The following is a 22,120-nucleotide window of genomic DNA, read 5'->3' on the forward strand; positions in this document are numbered from 1 at the left end:
ATTATATTGTATCATCGTTGCAAATTTTTTATATAATGTTGAAGCTGAACATGTCATTTACCTGTTGCACTTTGGTGCTTTTCCATCATTTCTTCATCTTCTTGGAATGAAATAATTTTAAATATTAAGAAAGTAATGTCATCTCATGTAAAATTCCCTTATAAGAATTTTGGCTGCGATCAGGAGAGGCATGTGGTGTTTAATAAATGTTGATTGCAAGCTCAAGGAAATTAGCATTTTAAGATGGAAAAGACTTGAGCATATGTATAAGCAGAAGGGAGAAGCCAGGGTTGAACAGGAGTTAAAGATATAAACGAGGTAAGGTTTAACTGATAGACTAAGGGTCTAGGAGGGTTGGGATCAGAACAGAGGTAAAGGAAGAGCTGAACAGGAGAGGATTTCTTCCTTAGGTGGGGGTAAAATAAAACAAATATGGGTGTCAATAAATTGGTAGGTAGTGGAAGGGCTTTGGAATTAGGATCAGTCATATATTTACATTTTTATTTGCTGAGGAAGAGAGATATAGTAGAGAATTTGAAGAGTGGAGTGGTGGTTTGAAATAACTGTTGGAGAAAAGGGAACATGGAGCCGACAAAATTAAATATAAAAGTTATTGTGTTTGGCTGGGATTTAAATCATAAATTTAGATATGCACCAAAAAAAATATGTGTTTGTGACGTTTATACCAATTGTAGGGCACAGAATTTTTAGAATGTCAGCATACAAGGCGTATCAATGGATCTTTCCAGGGAATGAAATTTTCAGGATAGGTGCAGCCAAATGACTTTATAACTATGAGCATGTTATAAAAACAAATTTGGATTAAGATTTTAACATTAAAAATAAATTTTAAAATAATGTGTGACTTTCTAGTTTTCTAACATTGCTGTACATTTCTTTCTGCTATGTAACAATAAAACATAGCTTGACAATTAAAAATTGATCAGTCTTTTGCAGTTCAAAACAGTCTCTTTTAAGTAAACTCACTTGCTCTTGGGCAAATGTTCAGGCTTTGTTTTCTCCCCCTTCTTCCTTAAACCTGAGGCGATATGAGACAAAGGAAGATTCACAGACCTTTAATATCTTGTTTCTCTTTCTCTGTCTCCCTATCCTATGTGAAAAAGAACCTCTTTCCCCTTTGTTGCTGATGGCATCTCCCTTTCTGTTATATTCCTATCCTTCTCCCTTTTGTGGTATCTTTTTTAGGCATTATCTACGTATCTACTTGTGCTTATAGTCCTTGGTGGCTAAGCCTCACAATTTGATCTACAGAAAAACATGGTCTACAGAAAAACATGGCTGATGAGAAGAATTAAAAGATTTAATATATATGCAAAATATACTCATTAAAAATAGAGATTAATACTATATTAGTTCATTTTTGCACTGCTATAAAGAAATACCCGAGACTTGGTAATTTATAAAGGAAAGAGGTTTAATTGACTCACAGTTCTTCATGGCTGGGGAGGCCTTAGGAAACTTACAATCATGGTGGAAAAAAAACAGGCATGTGTTACATGACGGCAGGGAAGAGAGATCAAGTGTGTAGGAGGAAATATCAAACACTTATAAAACCAGCAGATCTCGTTAAAATTCACTCACTCTCATCAGAACAGCATAGGATAAACCGCCCCATAATCCAATCAGTTCCCACAAGATTCCTCCCTTAACACCTGGGGATTACAATTTCAGATGAAATTTGGGTGGTGGGGACACAAAGCTAAACCATATCAAATACCTTCTCATTTAAATATTTGGAAATGTCTTTAGATTATTTCATGATAGGAGTAGGCAATCTCATTTTGTCTTTTAAAAGAAGATGTAAATTTTCTTACAGATTCTACAGAATTAAAAAAAAATTCTTAGGCAAGTTGATAACAAGACTCATCTCACCAAATGGTTCCTTGCTGGTGTGAGGAATCTCACAGCTTTTCAGATCCTGCATCCTGCATTCCTCATTTCTCTCTCTCTCTCTCTCCTCATTAGCTGCAAATCCTGGAATGATTTCTTCCCCTTATGGATAGCATGGCAACTTGTGCATAGCTTGATTTAAATATCTGTCACACTCATTGTAGCTAATATTTGTTAATCCCACAATATTTGTGAGATCTTTGCAGACATGATCTATTAGTAACTTGAGCAAATGAGACAGAAGAGGCTTTTGATGCTTGTCTGCTGAATGACTGGACCATAAATAAAATACCCAAATTTCTAAAACTTAGAGATAATACAGTAGAAATTAAGTACCAAAGATCTTTGGAATATCAAAAGACATTATTTCTGGGAGAAGTAATAAAAATAGAAATAGCCAAGACATTAGCAGGAGAAAAGACAGAGAATTGGGCAATCCAGAAGTTTGATAGTGAGTTTGAAATTCTAAAAATGCTGCCTTCTTGGAAAAAGTAGTGAATTTGAAGATCTTTATATATTTTATATATTTCTAACTCTGTCTGTGTAGTGATAGAAGAAAAATTTTAGCTGTATTAAGTTTAACAGAGTTTAATTGAGCAAATAATGATTCACGAAATCAGGCAGCCTCCAAAGCCAGAGTAGGCCCAGAAACCAGCGTAGCCACGAGGTGTAAGATTTATGGACAGCAAAAGGAAAGTGACATACAGAAAACAGAAGGGAGGTACAAAAACAGCCGATTGGTTACAGCTCTGAGTTTGCCTTATTTGAACATGGTTTGAACACTTGGCAACCTCTGATTGGCCAAACCTCAATGATTGGCACAAGAGTAGGCTTACAGTCTGTTTACAGTTCCATATAGCTTATGGTTCTCTATGTACAGAGAAACCTTTAGGCTGAACTTAAAATATGTAAGGAGGCAGTTTTAGGCTAAACTTTTTAATGCTATCTATCTATCTGCCTATCTATCTATCAACTATCTATTTATCTATCTATCATCTATCTACCTACCTATCTGAGAGAGAGAGAGAGAGGCAAAAGAGAGTGGAGATATGTTACGATATTGAAAAAGTCTTAAATACTATCATAAGGATTCCAACTTTTATCCTTTAGATAATGAGAGTTTTCAAAAGATTACCTGTACTTTATAACCCGCATTTGAACGCTAACTGTAGAATTATTTGTGGATGACTGATATGGATGGGTTGGGGGAAAACTGGAATTGAGAAGCAAAGCTCAGAAGATTTAAGCCAGTAACAGTGGAAAAGTCCATGACCACAGGTAGCAGAAAAGCTCACGGTATATACCTAGAATTTTCCCAAAAGCCTGAGAATCTGTTTCTTTAGCAAACATATTTAATGTTTCATGTGTCCAGACTACTTTTTCTTCAGACAACTATACTATGTTGCCTAAAAATATGTTTCTAAAGGCTTACCTGTATTCCTGATATTTTTAATACTCGAGATGAGTGTTTTGTTATATCCATCTTAAAATAGTCCGATGCTAAATATTATGTGGTTGTGCTATTTGGAGAAGAAATTGAGCACCTTGGGCACACACTGGTCTGTGCATTACAACAAACTTACCATTATTTCCTAAGGAGAATTTTGGCACCATTCACAGGGAATTACTTAGTGGAGTGGCTTGCCCTTCACTCAAGCATAAATACTTGTTATGCTCCACAATTTGCACATGAGGGTGTGAACCCAACCTTTAACTTAACTTTCAGTTACGGCATATGGCGCCCTTGTAATTTAACAGGTGATACACAGTTGTGATTGAATCTGGGGACACATAATAGTTATCAATTATAAAGACTATACTGAGCACTTCATGTGTGTGATTCTTTAAGTTATCTCAGGACAACAAATATTCAACTAGTATTTATCTGGGCCATTGTCCAGCTACCAACACCTGTAACTCTTGGATATTTCCTCTGGCTGCCCTAGTGAGTTAATTTTTCCTCAACCTATGGATGACAGGAAGTGGTGGAAAAATATTACAGTTCCCATTCCCCTGAGCAGTATACCTTTGAGATGTGTGTTCTGCACTGGCTCTCAGAGTTCCCTAGCTGCCTTGAGCCTCATGTATCCACAGTAGTAACTTCCTTTATAATACACCATTCATTGGAGTCCTTCTAATCTTTGTCTCACTTTTGCTCTTCCCTACTGGCATTTCCTGAGGTCGCTTCCCAAATAACAGCTTCTGAGGAAACCCCAACTAAGACAGGAACCCTCTGAAATTGGCGTTATATCTGTTTTAAGGAGGATAAAATTGATTAATGGAGAGGCTTAACAACTTGTTCACGATCATGGAGCTATTAAGTGAAGGAAGTAAGATTAAAAACCCAACTCTGCAAAGCCAGGTTTCTGTGTACCTTTGCACATGGCTTCTCAGTAAGCAGGCAGAACAATTTCTCACTAACTGTTCACCTGGTTATATATAAAACTGAAAAGCTCAAATGGAGAGATAGTAAAGGATTACAGGAAAGACTTGCAATCTGTTTCTGTGAGTGGTCTGAAATCTACTTAACAGATTAAATAGAAGGAGCCAAAAGCCCAGTACTTGAAATCAACTACACCCTCCCCCAACCACATTAAGAATTGTGTTCAGTGAATTTCACTGTGTTGTGATGTCATTTACCCGTAACACCAGATTGCATAGAAATATTCTAAGGAGGTCATCATGATGTTGGTGGAGATGTTATCAAAGGCTTTCTTATTACATTGCAATCTTTTTTAAATGAAATCTTTTTAAGAATCAGCTGTTAGTATCAGGAAGAATGGTTGCCTCTTTTGAGCAATTGTCTGGTTTTTGTACTGTGGAGCCTGATTATGTCGCTACATTTTTCCTCAGTATATTAGTTTCTAAGAAAACATTTTGGCTTATTCCAAGTAAGTGACATGACCATACTGTGTCTCATCCGTGACTGCAGATGGTGTCCCTAATCTTGTTTCAACTTTCTAAAAAATTATTCTAATTCCTCTTTTTTGTGTTTTATATTTTTGTGACATACCCAACTTAGGAATAGAACTCTTCACGCAAGGAGACATTCAACCTGTAACAGGAACAGGGTAATTTTTTGTTTTGAGACATGGTCTCACTTGGTCCCGTAGGCTAGAGTGCAGTGGCACGATCTCAGCTTACTACAGCCTCCACCTCCCGGGCTCAGAAGATTCTCCCACTCCACCCTTCCCAGTAGCTGGGACCACAGGCATGTGCCAGCATGCCCAGCTAATTTTTTGTATTTTTTATAGGGACGAAGTTTTGCCATGTTGCCTAGGCTGGTCTGGAACTCCTGACCTCTAGTGATCCACCTTCCTTGGCCTCCCAAATTTCTGGGCTTATGAGCCACCACGCCCAGCCCTCAGAGTGAATGTTGGAATTCACATGGTAGAATTAGTTATGAAAATCCCTGGAGGTCCTCTGAATCTTATCTAAAGTACATCCAGAGTTGAACAAATATTTATGTAATATATGTAGTAATCATTGCAAATAGCCAATCAGGATAAGCATGGTTTTATACTTAAGAAGAGAGACAAATTGGTGTAAGAAAATCTCCCAGAACCTAAAAATCCCTCCCAAATTCAGACATGCAACTTTTAAAATATTTGAATTAAGAAATAAATAGTATTGAGAAATTTGAGACTTTTTGGCAGGGAAGTTGGGGTATCAAATATATTAAGTTTTGTGTTTTTTTTTTTCTTTCTTTTTGAGACGGAGTCTCACTCTGTCGCCCAGACTGGAGTGCAGTGGTGTGATCTCAGCTCACTGCAAGCTCCGCCTCCTAGGTTCATGCCATTCTCCTGCCTCAGCCTCCCGAGTAGCTGGGACTACAGGCGCCCACCACCACACCCAGCTATTTTTTTTGTATTTTGTATTTTTAGTAGAGACGGGGTTTCACCGTGTTAGCCAGGATGGTCTCGATCTCCTGACCTCGTGATCCGCCCACCTCAGCCTCCCAAAGTGCTGGGATTACAGGCGTGAGCCGCCGTGCCTGGCCTATAGTAAGTCTTTATAACTTAGTTTAATTGGGTTATTTGTCTTAGTTTATTTTGCTCATATTAACATATTGTTAATATTATTGTACTAATAAAAATATATTATTGTACTAATAAAGAGTAAATGTAGAATAATTATAACCATTTTTGAAGTGAGTAATCTGAGACTCTACTTGCTTACAATTATTTTATTTTTAGATGCTGATAAGATATCTTAACATTTGGAACTTGTTTTATCTGATTCTTGATTAACAACACTCCAAATTCAGTAAACAATATTTGAGAGCTTATAAAAATTCATATTCCCAGGTCCACATTCATTTATTCTGATTCATAGGGGCTAGGGTGAGGCCCTGCCATCACAAGCTATTCCAATGCAGGTTTTCAGAAGACTACATGTTTAGAAACACTGATCTATATACAATGATCTCAAAACATGTTTCCCTTTTATCGTATACCACTGTTAGTAAATATCTTTTGGCATTTCCTTCAATGTATATATATTTACATTTGAAAAATAACCAGTTAGCACTATCAACTCATATTTTTAATGTAAGTAGAGCTTATCTTTTTAATAGAGAATTAATAAACATATTTTGTATCTATTGGTTTGAACTTGTTAACATTGTTAACATTGGATAAATGTTGTTTATTTGTGCATATTTATATACAGGCCATCCTTCTGTATCCATAGGGGATAGATTTCAGAACCCCAAAGGATATCACAATCCACAAATCCCCATGTCCCTGATACAAAATGGCACAGTGTGTGCATGTAACCTACACATATACTCTCATATATTTTAATCATCTCTAGATTACTTAGAACACCTAATACAATGTAAATGCTATGTAAATAGTTGTCATAGTGTATGATGTAGGGAATAAAGACCAGGAAAAGAGTCTGTACATATTCAATGTAGATGAAACCATCCATTATCTTTTTGAAGATTTTCAATCTGCCTTTGGTTGAATCCATGGATATGGAACCCATGGATACAGAAGGCCAACTGTATTCATCAATACAATCTATTTTTAAACAGCAGGCTCAAATAGACTCTTAATATCTACTTGTTGAGTAGTTCACTCTTAATATCTGCTTGTTGAGTAGTTCAAATTAAAATTCCAAGATTTTTAAAATATAGAGATGTGGTCTTGCTATGTTGCCCAGACTGGCCTTGAACTCTTGGCCTCAAGCAATCTTCCTGCCTCAGACTCCCCAGTAGCTGGAATTTTAGGCACATGCCACTGTGTCCACCTGAAAGTTCCAAGAATTTATGAGTTTATTTTTTAAACATCATAGATAAAACCATTTATATTATTAAATATGTTCTTCAAAAATGCCATTTAAATCTCATTTTAAAATATACTTTGAAAGATATTCATCTTATAAGTTTCCTATTACAGGATAATTTTTATTCTATTTCCATCTCCACCGCTGTTTTTCTTCTTGAATGTGACATTGAAGTGTAATATCTCTTTATTTTTTAATTAGGTGTGGAACATCCCAGGAATCTTGTCATTGACCATTGCTGGGATAGCTTCATCTATGAGAGTTCTGCCTTCAGATTTAGTTCTCCGAGTGAAATAAAAGGTACAGGATTTCTACCTTATATTCTATCATTCTGTTTGTTGTTGCATTTCAGAGATAATGAAATATATGTCTGTTGCCTTAGTAAATATTTAACACAAATTAAAAATATAATTTTAAATTTTGGAACAAATTTTAGTAAGTTGATAGAAAAACATGGATGGTAAAACATATATATATATATATATTACATTTGTATTATTTTTAATTCCTCAGGACATAAGTAAGATTTGCCAAGTATTTTAACTTTGAAATTTTCCATGGTTGAATAGCATACCACTTAACACATGGTTATATGAGTCAAGAAAGATTTCAGAAAATTATAAATAGTGTGTTAAAACTACTGGTACTAATAAAAAGTAGTATATTGATACTAATAAAAAGTAGTATCAGTAGTTTTAATACTAATAAAAAGTATCAGTAGTTTCAACTACTGTTTTACTGCGAATTTATTACAGGGTATAAATTTTTGTTGTTGTTTGGTTTTGTTTTGTTTTTGAGACTATTTTTGTTGTTGTTGTTGTTTAGTTTTGTTTTGAGACAGAGTCTCACTCTTGTCACCCAGGCTGGAGTGCAGTGGCACAATCTCGGCTCACTGCAACCTCTGCCTCCCAGGTTCGAGCAATTCTCCTGTCTCAGCCTCCCAAGTAGCTGGGACTACAGGCGCACACCATCCCGCATGGCTAATTTTTGTATTTTTAGTAGAGATTGGGTTTCACCATATTGGTCAGGCTAGTCTCGAACTCCTGACCTCAGGTGATCCACCTGCCTTGGCCTCCCAAAGTGCTGGGCTTACAGGGGTGAGCCACCACGCCCAGCCAATATCTATTTCTTCTATATATTAACCACCCCACCTGTGTATTGATGAATAGGAAAAATTCTAAGAACTAATGAAGTTTCTTAAAAATCTAACGCTAAAAAATTATGAATTTGCTTAACAATAACAATATTTTAAAAATATAAAACATAATTGTTTTGGTAAATATGAATTATCTTAACACAATTAATACAAAAATACTGACTGAAATAAATAACCACTACTAACATTTCAGTAAGAATGGGTTAATTAATTTCTCTTAAATTTTCTGTAGCCATAGCCATTTATAAAAACATCCTAAATGTCATTAATTGAATTCATTTGCTACAACTTCAAGGGACAGGTGGATGTTATTATTATTCTCACTGAATTATGGAGAGTGCAATTCAGAAAAATTAACTTACACAGAATCAAAATAATTGCTTAATGGCATACTTGAATCTTTTTGTGTTTCAAAATTTTTCTTTCTATTTCTTTGCAATGCATTAAAAAGAGTATGAACAACAGTTCACAAAAGATAAAGTACAAATGGGCAAAAAATGGTTTAAAATATGTTCAATGTCACTAATAATCAGATACTGATTTTTAAAAATGACCATCTAGATTTTTTCCCTTTTTTTAAGTTTGTTTTTGTCTTTTAATGGAACTACAAATGCTAATGTTTCTATAGTGAAACTGGAATAATCAAACAATACTTGTGGGAATACAAATTACTACATAGTTTTTGGAAAGCACTCTTTGTAATGTATAAAAAGAAACTTTGCAACTGTCATTCTTTTGACCTAGTAATGCCAATTCTGTTGGTTGCAATGTAAAGTAGTACAACTGCTATGGAGATCAGTTTGGAGGTTCCTCAGAAAACTAAAACTAGACCTAGCACATGATCCAGCAATCCCACTGCTAGGTATATAACCTTAAGAAAGGAAATCAGTACATTGAAGAGATATCTGTACTTCCATGTTTATTGCAGCACTATTCACAATAGCCCAGATTTGGAAGTAACCTAAGTGTCCATCAACAGATGAATGGATGAAGTAAATATGGTACATATATACAGTGTAGTAGTATTCAGCCATAAAAGAGAGAGAGAGAGATACTGCCATTTGCAACAATGTGGATAGAACTGTAGGTCATTATGTTAAGTGAAAGACAGACTTCTCATGTTCTCACTTATTTGTGGGATCTAAAACTAAAACAATTGAACTCATGGAGATGGAGAGTAGAATGATGGTTACCAGAGATTGGGAAGAGTAATGGGTGGCGGTGGGGCCATGAGGGGAAGAGGGGAGGGTTAATGGGTACCAAAAAATAGAAAGAATGAATAAGTTCTGGTATTTCATAACACAACAAAGTGACTATAGTAAAAAATAATTTAATTGTACATTTAAAAATAACTGAAAGGGTATAATTGGACTATTTGTAACACAAAGCGTAAATGCTTGAGGTGATGGATATCTCATTTACCCTGATGTGATTATCACACATTCTATGCCTGTATCAAAATATCCCATATACCCTATGAATATATATACCTACCAGATACCCACAAAAATTAAAAATTGAAACAAAGATATATTCAAAGTATGGTTAATGTATGAATAAATATACTCGATATTGCATTTTTTATAATAGCAAAAAATTGAAAACTGCCTTCATGTCAAATAATATTGTTATATTTGTGGCAACTATTTATACGTCTGCTTATACTTAATTTTACTGATTCATTGAATACGTGAGCCATTTTCTGTTTTTAACATTTCTTCCATTGATTCTACACTATCAATGTCATTCCACATTTTGAAATCAATTGAAAATTCACCTACATTTTCTTTTTCTTCTCCTTTGTTTTTAATGAGGAAATGGTTACAGGTAGGTAGGCAACTTTTACTCCTTCAATTTATCTATATTGTGCTTTTTTGCTGTGTAATGAAAACCTAATTTGATTGCCCCTCACTTAATTAGCCACTTTTCCATTTTTTCTTGAATAATAATTATTATTTTGTTGCTATTTATGTTTGCAATGTGACTTATCTGATATTCAGATCATATATATACTTTTCCCTGCATCTGTATTTCAGATCTAATGCCAGTGCCATACAGTTTAAACCCCATGGTTTTGTTTTCTTATTTTATTTCTTTCTCTCTGGTGTCTTTAAATGATTTATTTTCTCTTACCTACTTATTCTTCTAGTAAAAATTATAATAAATTTTTATCAAGTCCCCCCCAAATCCCAATAATTATTTAATGGCAATTACATTTGGGGACAACTACATCTTTATAGTATTGAAACTTCTTTTTCAGGGCCATTCATTTCCTCACTATTTTGAAACACAGTATTTATGACTGCCGATAAAATCTATATTTACAAAACAAAAATATAAACCTTCTAATAACTACTTTTATTTTAAATACTACAATTAGTAGTTATATATAATGCAATTTTTATGCAACAAAGAGACCAACATTTGTGTTCCATTTTAAGAATTTTAGCTTGAAAAATAGAAATTAAATGTAGTTTATTAATTATAATTTTTATTTTTCTTATTGTCATAAAATATTTTTTCAAATTTAAACCAGTTTCTTGGTGAATTTCTTATTGTCTTCTCTAGTTTCTGCCATGACTTGCTTTCTAAGATGAACAATGCACACTGGCCTATGTAGTGTTTTTGACAGTTCATGATGTGCTCCCTGCTGCTCTATATAATAAGATCTCCAAAGGGGCTTGTTTATTTTATAGAAACTTTTTGTTTGCTCTGATATTTTACATGCTATAATACTAGTTGTAGGAGTTTTTCTGCTTATTTGAGGAACATAAAACATTAAGACTACAACAGAAATGGGAGTTTGGCTTCTTATATCACTATTGGCATAAGACATTGGGGCACTATTGGTATTATAAAAATTACCTCTAGGGACACTATCATGTAACAGAAAAAGCATTTATACCCTTAAAACTAAGTGTTCCTACATTAACATAGAACATTTTCTTGGTGAATATTTGAGAACTGAAAAGATTACCTTATCCTTGACCAGTGTTTACCTAAGTATTTTGTAAAAACAAGAACACAAAGAAACAGAAACGACTAAGTTATATACACCTACTATGTAGCTACAAAAATAGAATTAAAAACAAATAAAAACCTTAAGTTCTATGCTTAAATGAATTTGAGAAATACTTGGCTAAACAAAGTTTCTTTATGGCAGGGTTTCCTAGGCCTTTTTTTTTTCTCTCTCTCTCTCTAATGCTATGTGTATTTTTAGGTACAGGAAGTGATATGTATTTCAAAATGTATTTGGCCAAGAAATATACTTTTGTAAATGTTATTTTCTCATAAACTGATTCAGCACGGAAGTTCTAAACTTGCACCTTCTAATTTGCCATATGATGTGTCAATGCATTCTATTCAATTTTATTCAATATTAGGCAGTAAGGGAGACTGAGTGACAACTGTTACGACTAACATATGTTCCTCAAGTATGAATGCTACTGCTTCATTTCATAATAGCAGCCATTCTATTCATCATCCCAGTCAATCTGACTTTACAAAAATTTTAGTCTCTGTATTACAAAAGGACATGGATAAAAATAATTTCTGTAATTATTTCTCATATTACTTTCTTTCAGAAAGTTTACAATTCCTTGTGCTTATAAAGTTGTTTAGTAAAATTAGATCTAGATGTAGTTATATGTTGACCTAGATTGGAGCTCTAGCCACTGACACTATATTTTTCCCATTGGAAAAAGGGTTCACAGCCCTTTTATTCCTTTAAGCAAATATATATTTCTAGAAATTATTTCCTTGGAATGAGCTTCATACTATACTATAGATAGTGAAGTACTTCATTTTGTTTTTAGAAAGTTCACTGTTCTTTTCGTTATCATTCAAAACTGGTGACAAGGACTAGACAGGAAGAAGAAAAGGGTCTTTCTGTCAGTGAAGAATCTTAACCTGCCAGGTTTTCACTTTGAAATGTTATCTTGTCTACAGATTTAATTAGGTCAAATAACCAAGAACGACACAAGAGTGTAGGTGAATTGTGATTTCAAAGGACATCCTTCTACAAAGCTAATAAAGTTATAGGACTTGCAGTATTCTTTTTTCTCTTTTAATAGGAAATAATCAAATGTTACTGAAACAAGATTAAACTTGTGGAAATACATTAGCTGTAACATCGTACTGGGTCATCTGACTAACATTTAAAAAAAGTTGGAGGTTTAGCATTATTACATCTCTAGTGTTACATACTGTAGCACTAGAGAATAAAGTACTACTTTACAAATCTACACATAGATGTAAAATTAGACCTAGAATGTTAGGAAGGCAGCCAAGGTATGGGGATTGAGCATTATGGTCAAATAATCTGTGTTCTTCTTTTGACTGTAACATGGATAAGCTGTATTAGCTTGGGCTAGTTTCTATCCTGTAAGAACCCTATTTTGGACATTATTTAAAAATCAGTTTTACCTAGTAAGACTTTTTGATAAACATACACAATTGTGTATGTGAAGACATTTCTAAACACTAAAACTATGTACAAATATATGTTATTGGGATTATTATAGATGAAAATAGGTTAACTTCAAAATGGACTTCTACTTTTCCTCAATTTTATAGGAAACAAGATCTTTCACCTGCTGTTACATGCCAGGAAATACATTACTGGAAAAGAAAGAAATAGTTATTTTTCTTATGAAATCCATTTTTTTCTAGATGAAATAATTCCTAAACAAATGGTTTTAATTTTATAAACTAAAATTACTAATTGATTAAATAATTTTGGTATCTTGGTGAATACCAGTTTTCTAGAAAATAACTTCTTATGGGACAGTTGATATCTATATCTACAGTTACATCTATATCTAGATTTAAATAGATATAAAAAATTATCCAGCCTTATTCCTTTTGACATTCCTAATCCTTCATATATTTTACTTTTCCTCAACATTTCTGTTAGAAAAGACTCTCCATATTTCAGTTATTCGTATGTTACGTTCGCAATTTTTGGCATACCTTTGTATCACCTATATAATAATTTAAAGGCATTCTAATGGAAAACGGTGTCATTTACCATGAACAATAGCAATATACAATGTGCCAGGAGCTATTTTAATCACTTTACAAATATTAATTGATTTAGTCCTTACAACACTATAAGATAAATTCCATTAATATTCCTATGTTAGAGATGAATATGCTGAGATATATAGGAGTTATGCCCAAGAACTCACAGACAGTACATGCTGGAATTTAGGTTTGAATTTGGGGCTTGGACTCTTACCCTCTACACAGTACTTCTATAAAACACCAATAAATAACTTTAAAAATGTAAACATATAGATCCCAGTATCACTCGAAAGTATCTTAAACATCACTGTTACGGAATAGTTTTCCTGGGAAGAAGACTCTGAAAGGAGGGTAGTGGGTAGGAAGTGTATTAGGGAGTGCTCTGAGGATCAACACAACTGAGGGAAGAGGATGAAGCAGGATTGAGTAGGGGGAGAAGGTGGGGACAAAGGTGTCAGCTCACACAATGGCTAGCACTGAAGCTAGGATAGCTCCTCAGAGTTGCCCCAATTTGGGATGAAGATGCCAGGATTTTACACATCCCTCCCTCACCTTCCACATCAATTCATCATTGAATGCACTCTGCCCTCAGGAAAGGAGTTTTACCTTGGTCAGGTGACTCTCTTCAGCTGAAATTTAGGTACTATATACTGGCAATAATCTCAATAATCTGGGGCATAAAAAAGTCATGAAGATATAGTTCTCTTTTACCTAGAAGCTTTGTTGTTTACTTTTCATAATTTCGTTACTCTCCATAATTTCAAGTATGGTAAGATATAGGACTCAAAGTTCCATTTAGTCATTATGTATACCAAATTTTCCTAGCAGCATTTATGGGTAAAGCCATACATTTTTTCATTGATTTTTTGTGCGATTTTTCTCCCAAATCAGGTAACAGTATATGTATGAGCCTGTTTCTAGACTTTATTTAGTTCAAATATTCTATTCATCTATCCTTGCAGTAATACCATACTGTCCACTACTACAGCTATATAGTAAGTCTTGATATTTGGTAACATCAATACTTCAAACTTTTTCTCTTGTTCAGGATTTTTATAGTTATTCTAGATCCTTTGCACTTACATAAGAATTTTGGAATCAGCTAGCCAATTTCCAAACACACACACACACACACACAAACGTGCTAGGATTTTGATTTGAATTGTGCTATAAAGATACCCAAAAATTTAGAAGCGACTTTGAAACTGGGTAATAGGTAGAGAGTTGAACAGTTTGGAGGGCTTAGAAGACAAGAAGATGTGGGAAAGTTTGGAACTTCCTAGAAACTTGTTGAATGGCTTTGATCAAAATGCTCATAGTGATATGGACAATGCAGTCCAGGCTGAGGTGGTCTCAGATGGAGATGAGGAACTTATTAGGAACTGGAATAAAGGTGATTCTTGCTATGCTTTAGCAAAGAGACTGGCGGCATTTTGCCCCTGCCCTAGAGATTTGCGGAACTTTGAACTTGAGAGAGATGATTTAGCGTACCTGCAGAAAAAATTTCTAAGCAGCAAAGTGTTCAAGATGTGACCTGGGAGCTCTTAAGAGTGTTCAGTTTTAGGAATTCACAAAGAGATGGTTTGGAATTGGAACTTATATTTAAAAGGGAAGCATAGCATAAAACTTGGGAAAATTTTCAGCCTGACAATGCAACTGGGGGAAGGACACTCTCTTCTATAAATGGTGTGGGGATAACTGGCTAGCCATATACAAAAGTATGAAACTGGACCCTTCCTTTCACCATATACAAAAATTAACGCAGGGTATATTAGAGATGTATATGTAAGACCTCAAACTGTAAAAATCCTACAAGAAAATCTAGAGAATATCTTTCTCTACATTGGCCTTGGTAAAGAATTTTCAGCTAAATCACCAGAATCCATTGCAAAAAAACAAAAAATTGACAAGTGGGACCTAATTAAACTAAAGTTTTCTGCACAGAAACAAACAGACCAACAAACATACAAAAACCTGTAGACACAGTAAACACATTGGGAGAAAATAGTCACAAACTTTACATCTGACAAAGGTCTAGTATCCAGAATCTATAAGGAACTTCAACAAATCAACAAGCCAAAAACAAATAATCTCATTAAAAATGGACAAAGGACACGAAAAAACACTTTTCAAAAGAAGATGTAAAAGTAGCCAACAAACATATGAAAAAATGCTAAACATCACTAATCATTAGAGAAATGCAAATCAAAACCACAAGGCCGTACCATCTCACGCTAGTCAGAATGGCTATTATTAAAAAATCAAATAATATCTGATGCTGGCATGGTTGTGGAGAAAACCAAACTCTTCTACGCTGTTGGTGTGAATGTAAATTGGTTCAACTTCTGTGGAAAGCTATTTGGAGATTTCTCAAAGAACTTAAAACAGAGCGTCCATTTGACCCAGCAATTCCATTACTGGGTATATACTCAAAAGAAAATAAATCATTCTACCAAAAAAGACTCAAGCATGCATATGTTCATCATAACATTATTCACAATAGCAAAGATATGCAATCAATCTAGGTGCCCATCAACCGTGGACTGAATAAAGAAAATGTGGTACATATATATCATGTAGCAATAAAAAACAATGACATCCTGTCCTCTGCAGCAACATGAATGCAGCTGAAGGCAATAATCCTAAGTAAGTTAATGCAGGAACAGAAAATGAAATACCATATGCTCTCACTTGTAAGTGGGAGAGAAACATTGAGTACACATGGACATAATTATGGGAAACAATAAACACTGTGAGGGTGGGAGGGAAGGGGGATTGAGTTGAAAAACAACTCATTGTGTACCATGCTCACTACATGCATGATGGGATTCATACCCCAAACCTCAGCATCATGCAATATACCCATGTAACAAACCCACACATGTCCCCTCTGTAGAGAATATAAAAGGTGAAATTATTTTTAAAAAGACTCCTTATGTTGAATATACAAAAATCAATTCAATTTGAATATACTAGTAATAGATAATTGGAATTGACATTAAAAATGTCATTTAAAATACAACAAAAACCCTGAAATTGTTAAATAAAAATTTAACAAAACACATGCAAGATCTTTATACTAAATACTAAAAAATCTGATGAACAAAATCCAGTAAGCCCAAATAAATAGGAAGTGTATTATGTTTATTGATTGGAACACCTAATATTGTTAAAATGGCAATGTTCTCTAACTTGACATATAGATCAAATGAATTTCCAATCTATGTCCCAATATGCTTTTTTGTAGATATTGACAAGCTTGTTATAAAATATATATGAAAAGACAAAAGAGCAGTAATGTCCAAAAAATTTTGTAAAAGAAGAGCAAAATTGGAAGATGTACACTAACAGAGTTAAGGATAAACTTAAAACCTACCTAAATTTGTATTGGCTAAAGATAGACATATGAATCAAATGAGCACAAGGGAAAGCCCAGTTTTAGACACACAAATATAATCAACTGAGGTTTTGTGTTCTCAAGAAATACAAAATATATAATTCATACAAGCAAGATCCACTTATGGATGATCAAATTAGATGGTGAAAGCTGAAAGACAAAGAGAATATTTGCATTGGCTCAGTGTATTTCCGTGAAATGTTTATTAAATACAAACAGAAAATACTAATATTACAGTGATGAAACCTGGAGGATACCACCTCGATCCTATGATAAAGATTATCATCACTGGTAATAAAATATATCAACATCATATATCCCATGATAAAGAGGCACTGAAAAGGGAAAATAGTCTCTCTGATAATATTCTCCAAAATATATATTCTCAATCTTATCATAAAATAATCAGACAAACTCAAATTGAGGGACATTCTATAAAATAATTGACTTGTACTCTTCAAAGGTGACAAAGTCGTGAAAAGACAAAGAAAGGTAAGGACTTGTCACAGATTGAAGGAGAGTAAGAGATAATGGCAGCATCTAAATGCAATGTGAAATCTTGGAGTGTATTCTGTGAAATGAAAGAACAGCAGTGGAATAATTAACAAATTTGAATACAATATATAATTTAATTATCTTGTTCCAATGTTTATTTCCTCATTCTGATAAGTGTACATTTTCAATAATAAGTTATAAAAAATAAGTCAGTTGAAAAATATCATTTCTGGCATTATTTCAGACATCATTTTTGTTTGGTTTTGTTATTAAAAATCTATTGCATAGTATATAATTTCTATAAGATCAAGGGTTTTATTTTTAATTTAAGGTAAATTTGGGTAAGTAATTTGATGAGTTTTGTTTGCTACTTTACAAAAAGCAGAACAAGGAGGATATCAAAACTGGACAGCTTATGTTCATTCCTGGAAAAATCCTTGATATACCATTAGAATAATGTAAAATGCTTAAAATAAAAGCAAACATGACAAGTAGCAATAGCACAGATAAATTAAGAGCAAGTTCTGACATGATAATCTAATTTTATTTTGCTAAATTCTTATATTTTTGAAAATGTGTGATAATTATATTCTTTATTTTCAACAAAGCATTGGATAAATCTATCATAATATCTTTTTGTACAAGTATGTGTATTTTAGTACATTGAACACTTATATCCCAAACTTCTGTTAAATGATCTTTACAGATTTTCAATAATTACAGTCACTCGCTTCCTTATGCTTTCAATTTTATTATCTATCTTCCAGCTTCTATTAATATTCACTAGGCAAAACTAGAACCATGATAAATTAGTCAGTGATTGCTGCATTAATACTGAGTAGCAAACAACCCTATAATCTGTGTCTTACAACCAGAAACATTTATTTATTTTTTTGCTCATGGATCTGCTTATCAGCTGGGCATTTTAGATTTTTGCATCAGATTAACGACTGCTCTATATATTTACACATTCTGAGACATAGCTAGAACATGTTTTTCTCATTGTAGTTAGAAGATGCACAAGAGGGCAAGTGGAAATCCGATATACCTCTTAAGTTCTCAACTTGTATATTATCACCTAAATCCACATTCCATTGGCCAAATTAAGTCACATGGTTATACTCATTATCAATGAAGATGGGAAATATACTCTGCCTACCTTAACATGGGATGCATCAATGTCAAATCAAAATCAAAGCAAGGGCCATGATTACATAATAATAAAGAGGAGTGAAATATCTGGAACAGTAACCCAGTCTACTACATAAGGCACAAGCCAGCTCTCTGCCCTTTCTACACTTGCACACAAATAGCTGAACGTGGCTGGAGGACAAAGAAAGCAAAAAAGAAAGCTCTGACTTTACTTCCGTTACTAAGACTAAATTGTCTGTGCCGCCATCTAAAGCCAGCCCCTCTACTCGAACCCTAGATTCTGCCTTTTCTAATTTTTCAATGATCATACCCCTCAATTATCCCTCATGTCACCTATATCTACCTATATCAATGTTTCCCTCTTTTAGATTATTCCTACAGTATATACCAGCAAGTTACAATATCAATATATATAAATAAACACTTTGATCCCATCATCCAGTTACTTCTCTTACGAATCAAAATTCTTAGAAAGAGTTGTCCGTATTAACTGTCTGTACTTCTTTACCACCAATTTTCTAACTTACTTCATTGAAGACTTAATCCTGTCAACTTTACTGAAATTGCTTTTGTTAAAAAAATCAGGGCTTCCATGCTGCAAAATTTAAAGGTTAATCTCTTTATCTTACGTTCTCTCTCAATAGCATTTAATATAATTGATTTTTCTCTCCTTCTTGAAATGTTATATTCGCTTGACTATTTTTTTTTCTAATCTGTCGTTGTTCACTCTTCCTAAGTCTTCTTTTCTGCTCTTATATGCCATCATAACTCTAAATTTTGGCTTGATTGTGGACTCACTCCTGCCTCTTCTTTAGTTATATTATCTTCCTGGTCATTTATTGCAGGCTGGTGGATACCATCTATACATTGTGACTTCCTAATTTATATTTCCAACTACAAATTCTCTCCTGAGTTATAATAGCACATTTTCTTCTTCACGTGGATATCCAGTACACTTATCAAACTAAATATTATTCTTGATATATTTGCCCCCTCATTCTCTTCCTAATTTACTCCCCAAAGATTTCTCCATATCAGTTAATGGCACCATTATTTATCTGGTTTTATCTTGCCAAAAACTTAGGAGTCATACTTAATTTATTTTTGTCTCACTGCAAATTTCCAACACAATTAAATACTGATAGTAAAGCCATCAAGATGTATCACATTTCTGACCACTTCTTACTACCTCCACCACTTACACCCTCATCTACGCCAACCTAAGCTGCTGCAACAGCTTCCTTTATTTCAGTCTTGCACCAAGCAGTCTATTCAAACAGAACCCGGAGTAATATTTTGTAACAAAAAATAAATTGGTTCATATCAACATGTTGTTTAAAACCTCCTTGTAATGTGATTTTGTAGGCTTAGCATTTTTGTTTTAATTCTCAGACTCTTATAAGCTAAAATATGTTCTAAGCCATGCATTAGGGGCTATCTGGTACACTTTAAATATGAGAAGTTCTGTTTTATGATAAACAAATATTAAGTTGCTCATTATATTTACTTTTGATTGGAAAAATATATCAAATTCCAATTCCATGTAGATATTATATTCAACCAGTAAGGTTAATTAAAATATTTGATTACTTCAAACCTTTATTTAATTTAAAGTAAAATTTCTGGAAATAACAAAATATATTGGATAAGAAGAATTTAAAATGAAAATCAATCCATCAAATGTAGTTGGAGCCCTATCTGATATGTCAAAAATTTAATTACAACTGAACTAAAATTATCTTTTTTTCTTTTAGCTGACATTCCTATGTATATTTAAGTCTAAATGTAATATTAAATGGATATAAGTTGTCACGTCTCCATGAGTAGGAAATAAGTACACAAATGAAACTCTCTACTGTCATCAGCTTTGTGGGCAAGTCAAAATTAATTCTTACAGAAAGGATTAGATTTATGTTTTTTCGGTTATCTCAAAAAAGGAAAATGATGAATGCATTCTATGAAAACATTCATTTTAGAATTTTCCTATTCTAACTGGGCACAACCACACATTACTTTTTGTCACTGTTATTCTTCCTGACTTCTGGTAGCTATAATGGGTATCCTTTCTGAAGCACTGGGCATATACTGGAATCCCTGCCCCTATCAAGGAGAGGAAGAAGCCATCATTGACTATTGTTCATTTTATTATTGCATATAAATGGTGCTGTGATATTTGTCACAACTTCTATCAGAAAGAAAGCTAGTAGGGGTAAAATGGCAAATGATGAGACAATTATTTTGCAACCGAGTACTCAATTCCTGGGTACATTAGCAAACTCTCCACATATCACATTAGTGTGTTATTAGTGAGGGCTAAATTTTGGGAATGCCAAGCCCATATGCAGCAAAGTATATACATAGGTTTAGGTAATTAGAGTGTGTTGAATAATTAGTGGATTATTTTCAGGCCATCAGCAATCTTTATATGTAATGTTTATTTTCAAAGCTATCAATTCTGTCCCATCTCCAATGTCGCATCTCCAAAAGGTAGTTGGGGGTGTGAGATTTTCCTACCACTATCTATCTTTCTTCCATGTGGAAGCATCTTATTATACATTTATCTCTCTTTATATCTGTCACCATGTGAATACTAATTCTTTTGGGTCATCCTTCATCTTTGCATTCATATCTATCCCAAAGTACAGCAGTATACATCTACCTTTTTTTTACCATAATTCTCACTCCTTTCCTAATCCTAAAACTTTACCATACCATTAATTCAAACTCATATTCTATCATCAGAAAAATACCCTCTATTCTCTACATCAACTTATCTGAACTTTCTCTATACTTTCTTGGAACCTGACTCTTCCCTGAGAAGATACTTCTTTCCCTACAGCCTTTCTAAGTTGTGGCTTTTTCCCACACACTCACAATCCTGGGCATGGAGGTAGGGAAGCTGTCCTCCTTCTTCTACGTTTCTGCTTCTAGACCATTCTCCCTGTCTCCTAAAAATCTCTAGTTTTGATTTTTCAGCCATCAAAGAAAATGTCTCTAGCTCCAACACTATATTTCTTAAAATCCTTGTTGACGTCAATATCCACATAGTTGATCTCTTCTATAACTCTTGTACTTTCCCTCAATTACCTGCTCTTTACCCAACTTAGCCATGCGTATGTTCAGATTCTGTACTCTCATTCCCAATAACTTCAATCCCTCCATAATCTCCATTTCAAGTGTCTCATTCTCTTACTCCCACCTCCTCTTTCTCCAGTTCATTACCTCTAGTACTGCAATTCTGGAACAAGCTCACAACTTGCCCTTTCTCATGCCTTCAACTCACCAAATCAATTTCATGGTCCATAGGTACAATAAATCTGTTGCATATAGTCTCATCTTCCTTGCTTCCTCAGTATCCCTTTCCCCTACCTTATCTAATACTTGTAATTGTGAATGGCGACCTCATTTATGCCTGTCTCTGTTCAGATAAATGTAGCTGAATAAAAATATACAAATGTGCTGAAAGGGATCACATTAAATCCATGACCACTAAATACAAATTGTTCCCTAAGGAATTCTTGCGATCATACTACATTTCCTGAGCCCTCTCACTCTTGACAGTTTCATCCACCTAACTCCTTCCTCATACCTCCAAAATCTCCTACATTCTCAATTTTGACTAATGACCTAGAGTACTAATTCATTGAGAAAAATACAGGCTACAGGCAATCAAATGAGAACCTCCAAAAGCT

General features: G+C 33.9%; 1 protein-coding gene across 1 annotated transcript in view; it reads left to right on the forward strand.

The window, feature by feature from the left end:
• The window catches only part of CFAP47 (cilia and flagella associated protein 47), a 467,323-nt gene that overhangs the window by 391,754 nt on the left and 53,449 nt on the right, over nt 1-22,120 (forward strand). The window contains exon 57 of the mRNA XM_003805971.5: nt 7,405-7,503. Within this exon, the coding sequence (XP_003806019.4) occupies nt 7,405-7,503 (99 nt within the window). The remainder of the gene's footprint in view (nt 1-7,404; nt 7,504-22,120) is intronic.

Source organism: Pan paniscus, chromosome X (assembly GCF_029289425.2).
Source record: "Pan paniscus chromosome X, NHGRI_mPanPan1-v2.0_pri, whole genome shotgun sequence".
NCBI lineage: Eukaryota > Metazoa > Chordata > Mammalia > Primates > Hominidae > Pan > Pan paniscus.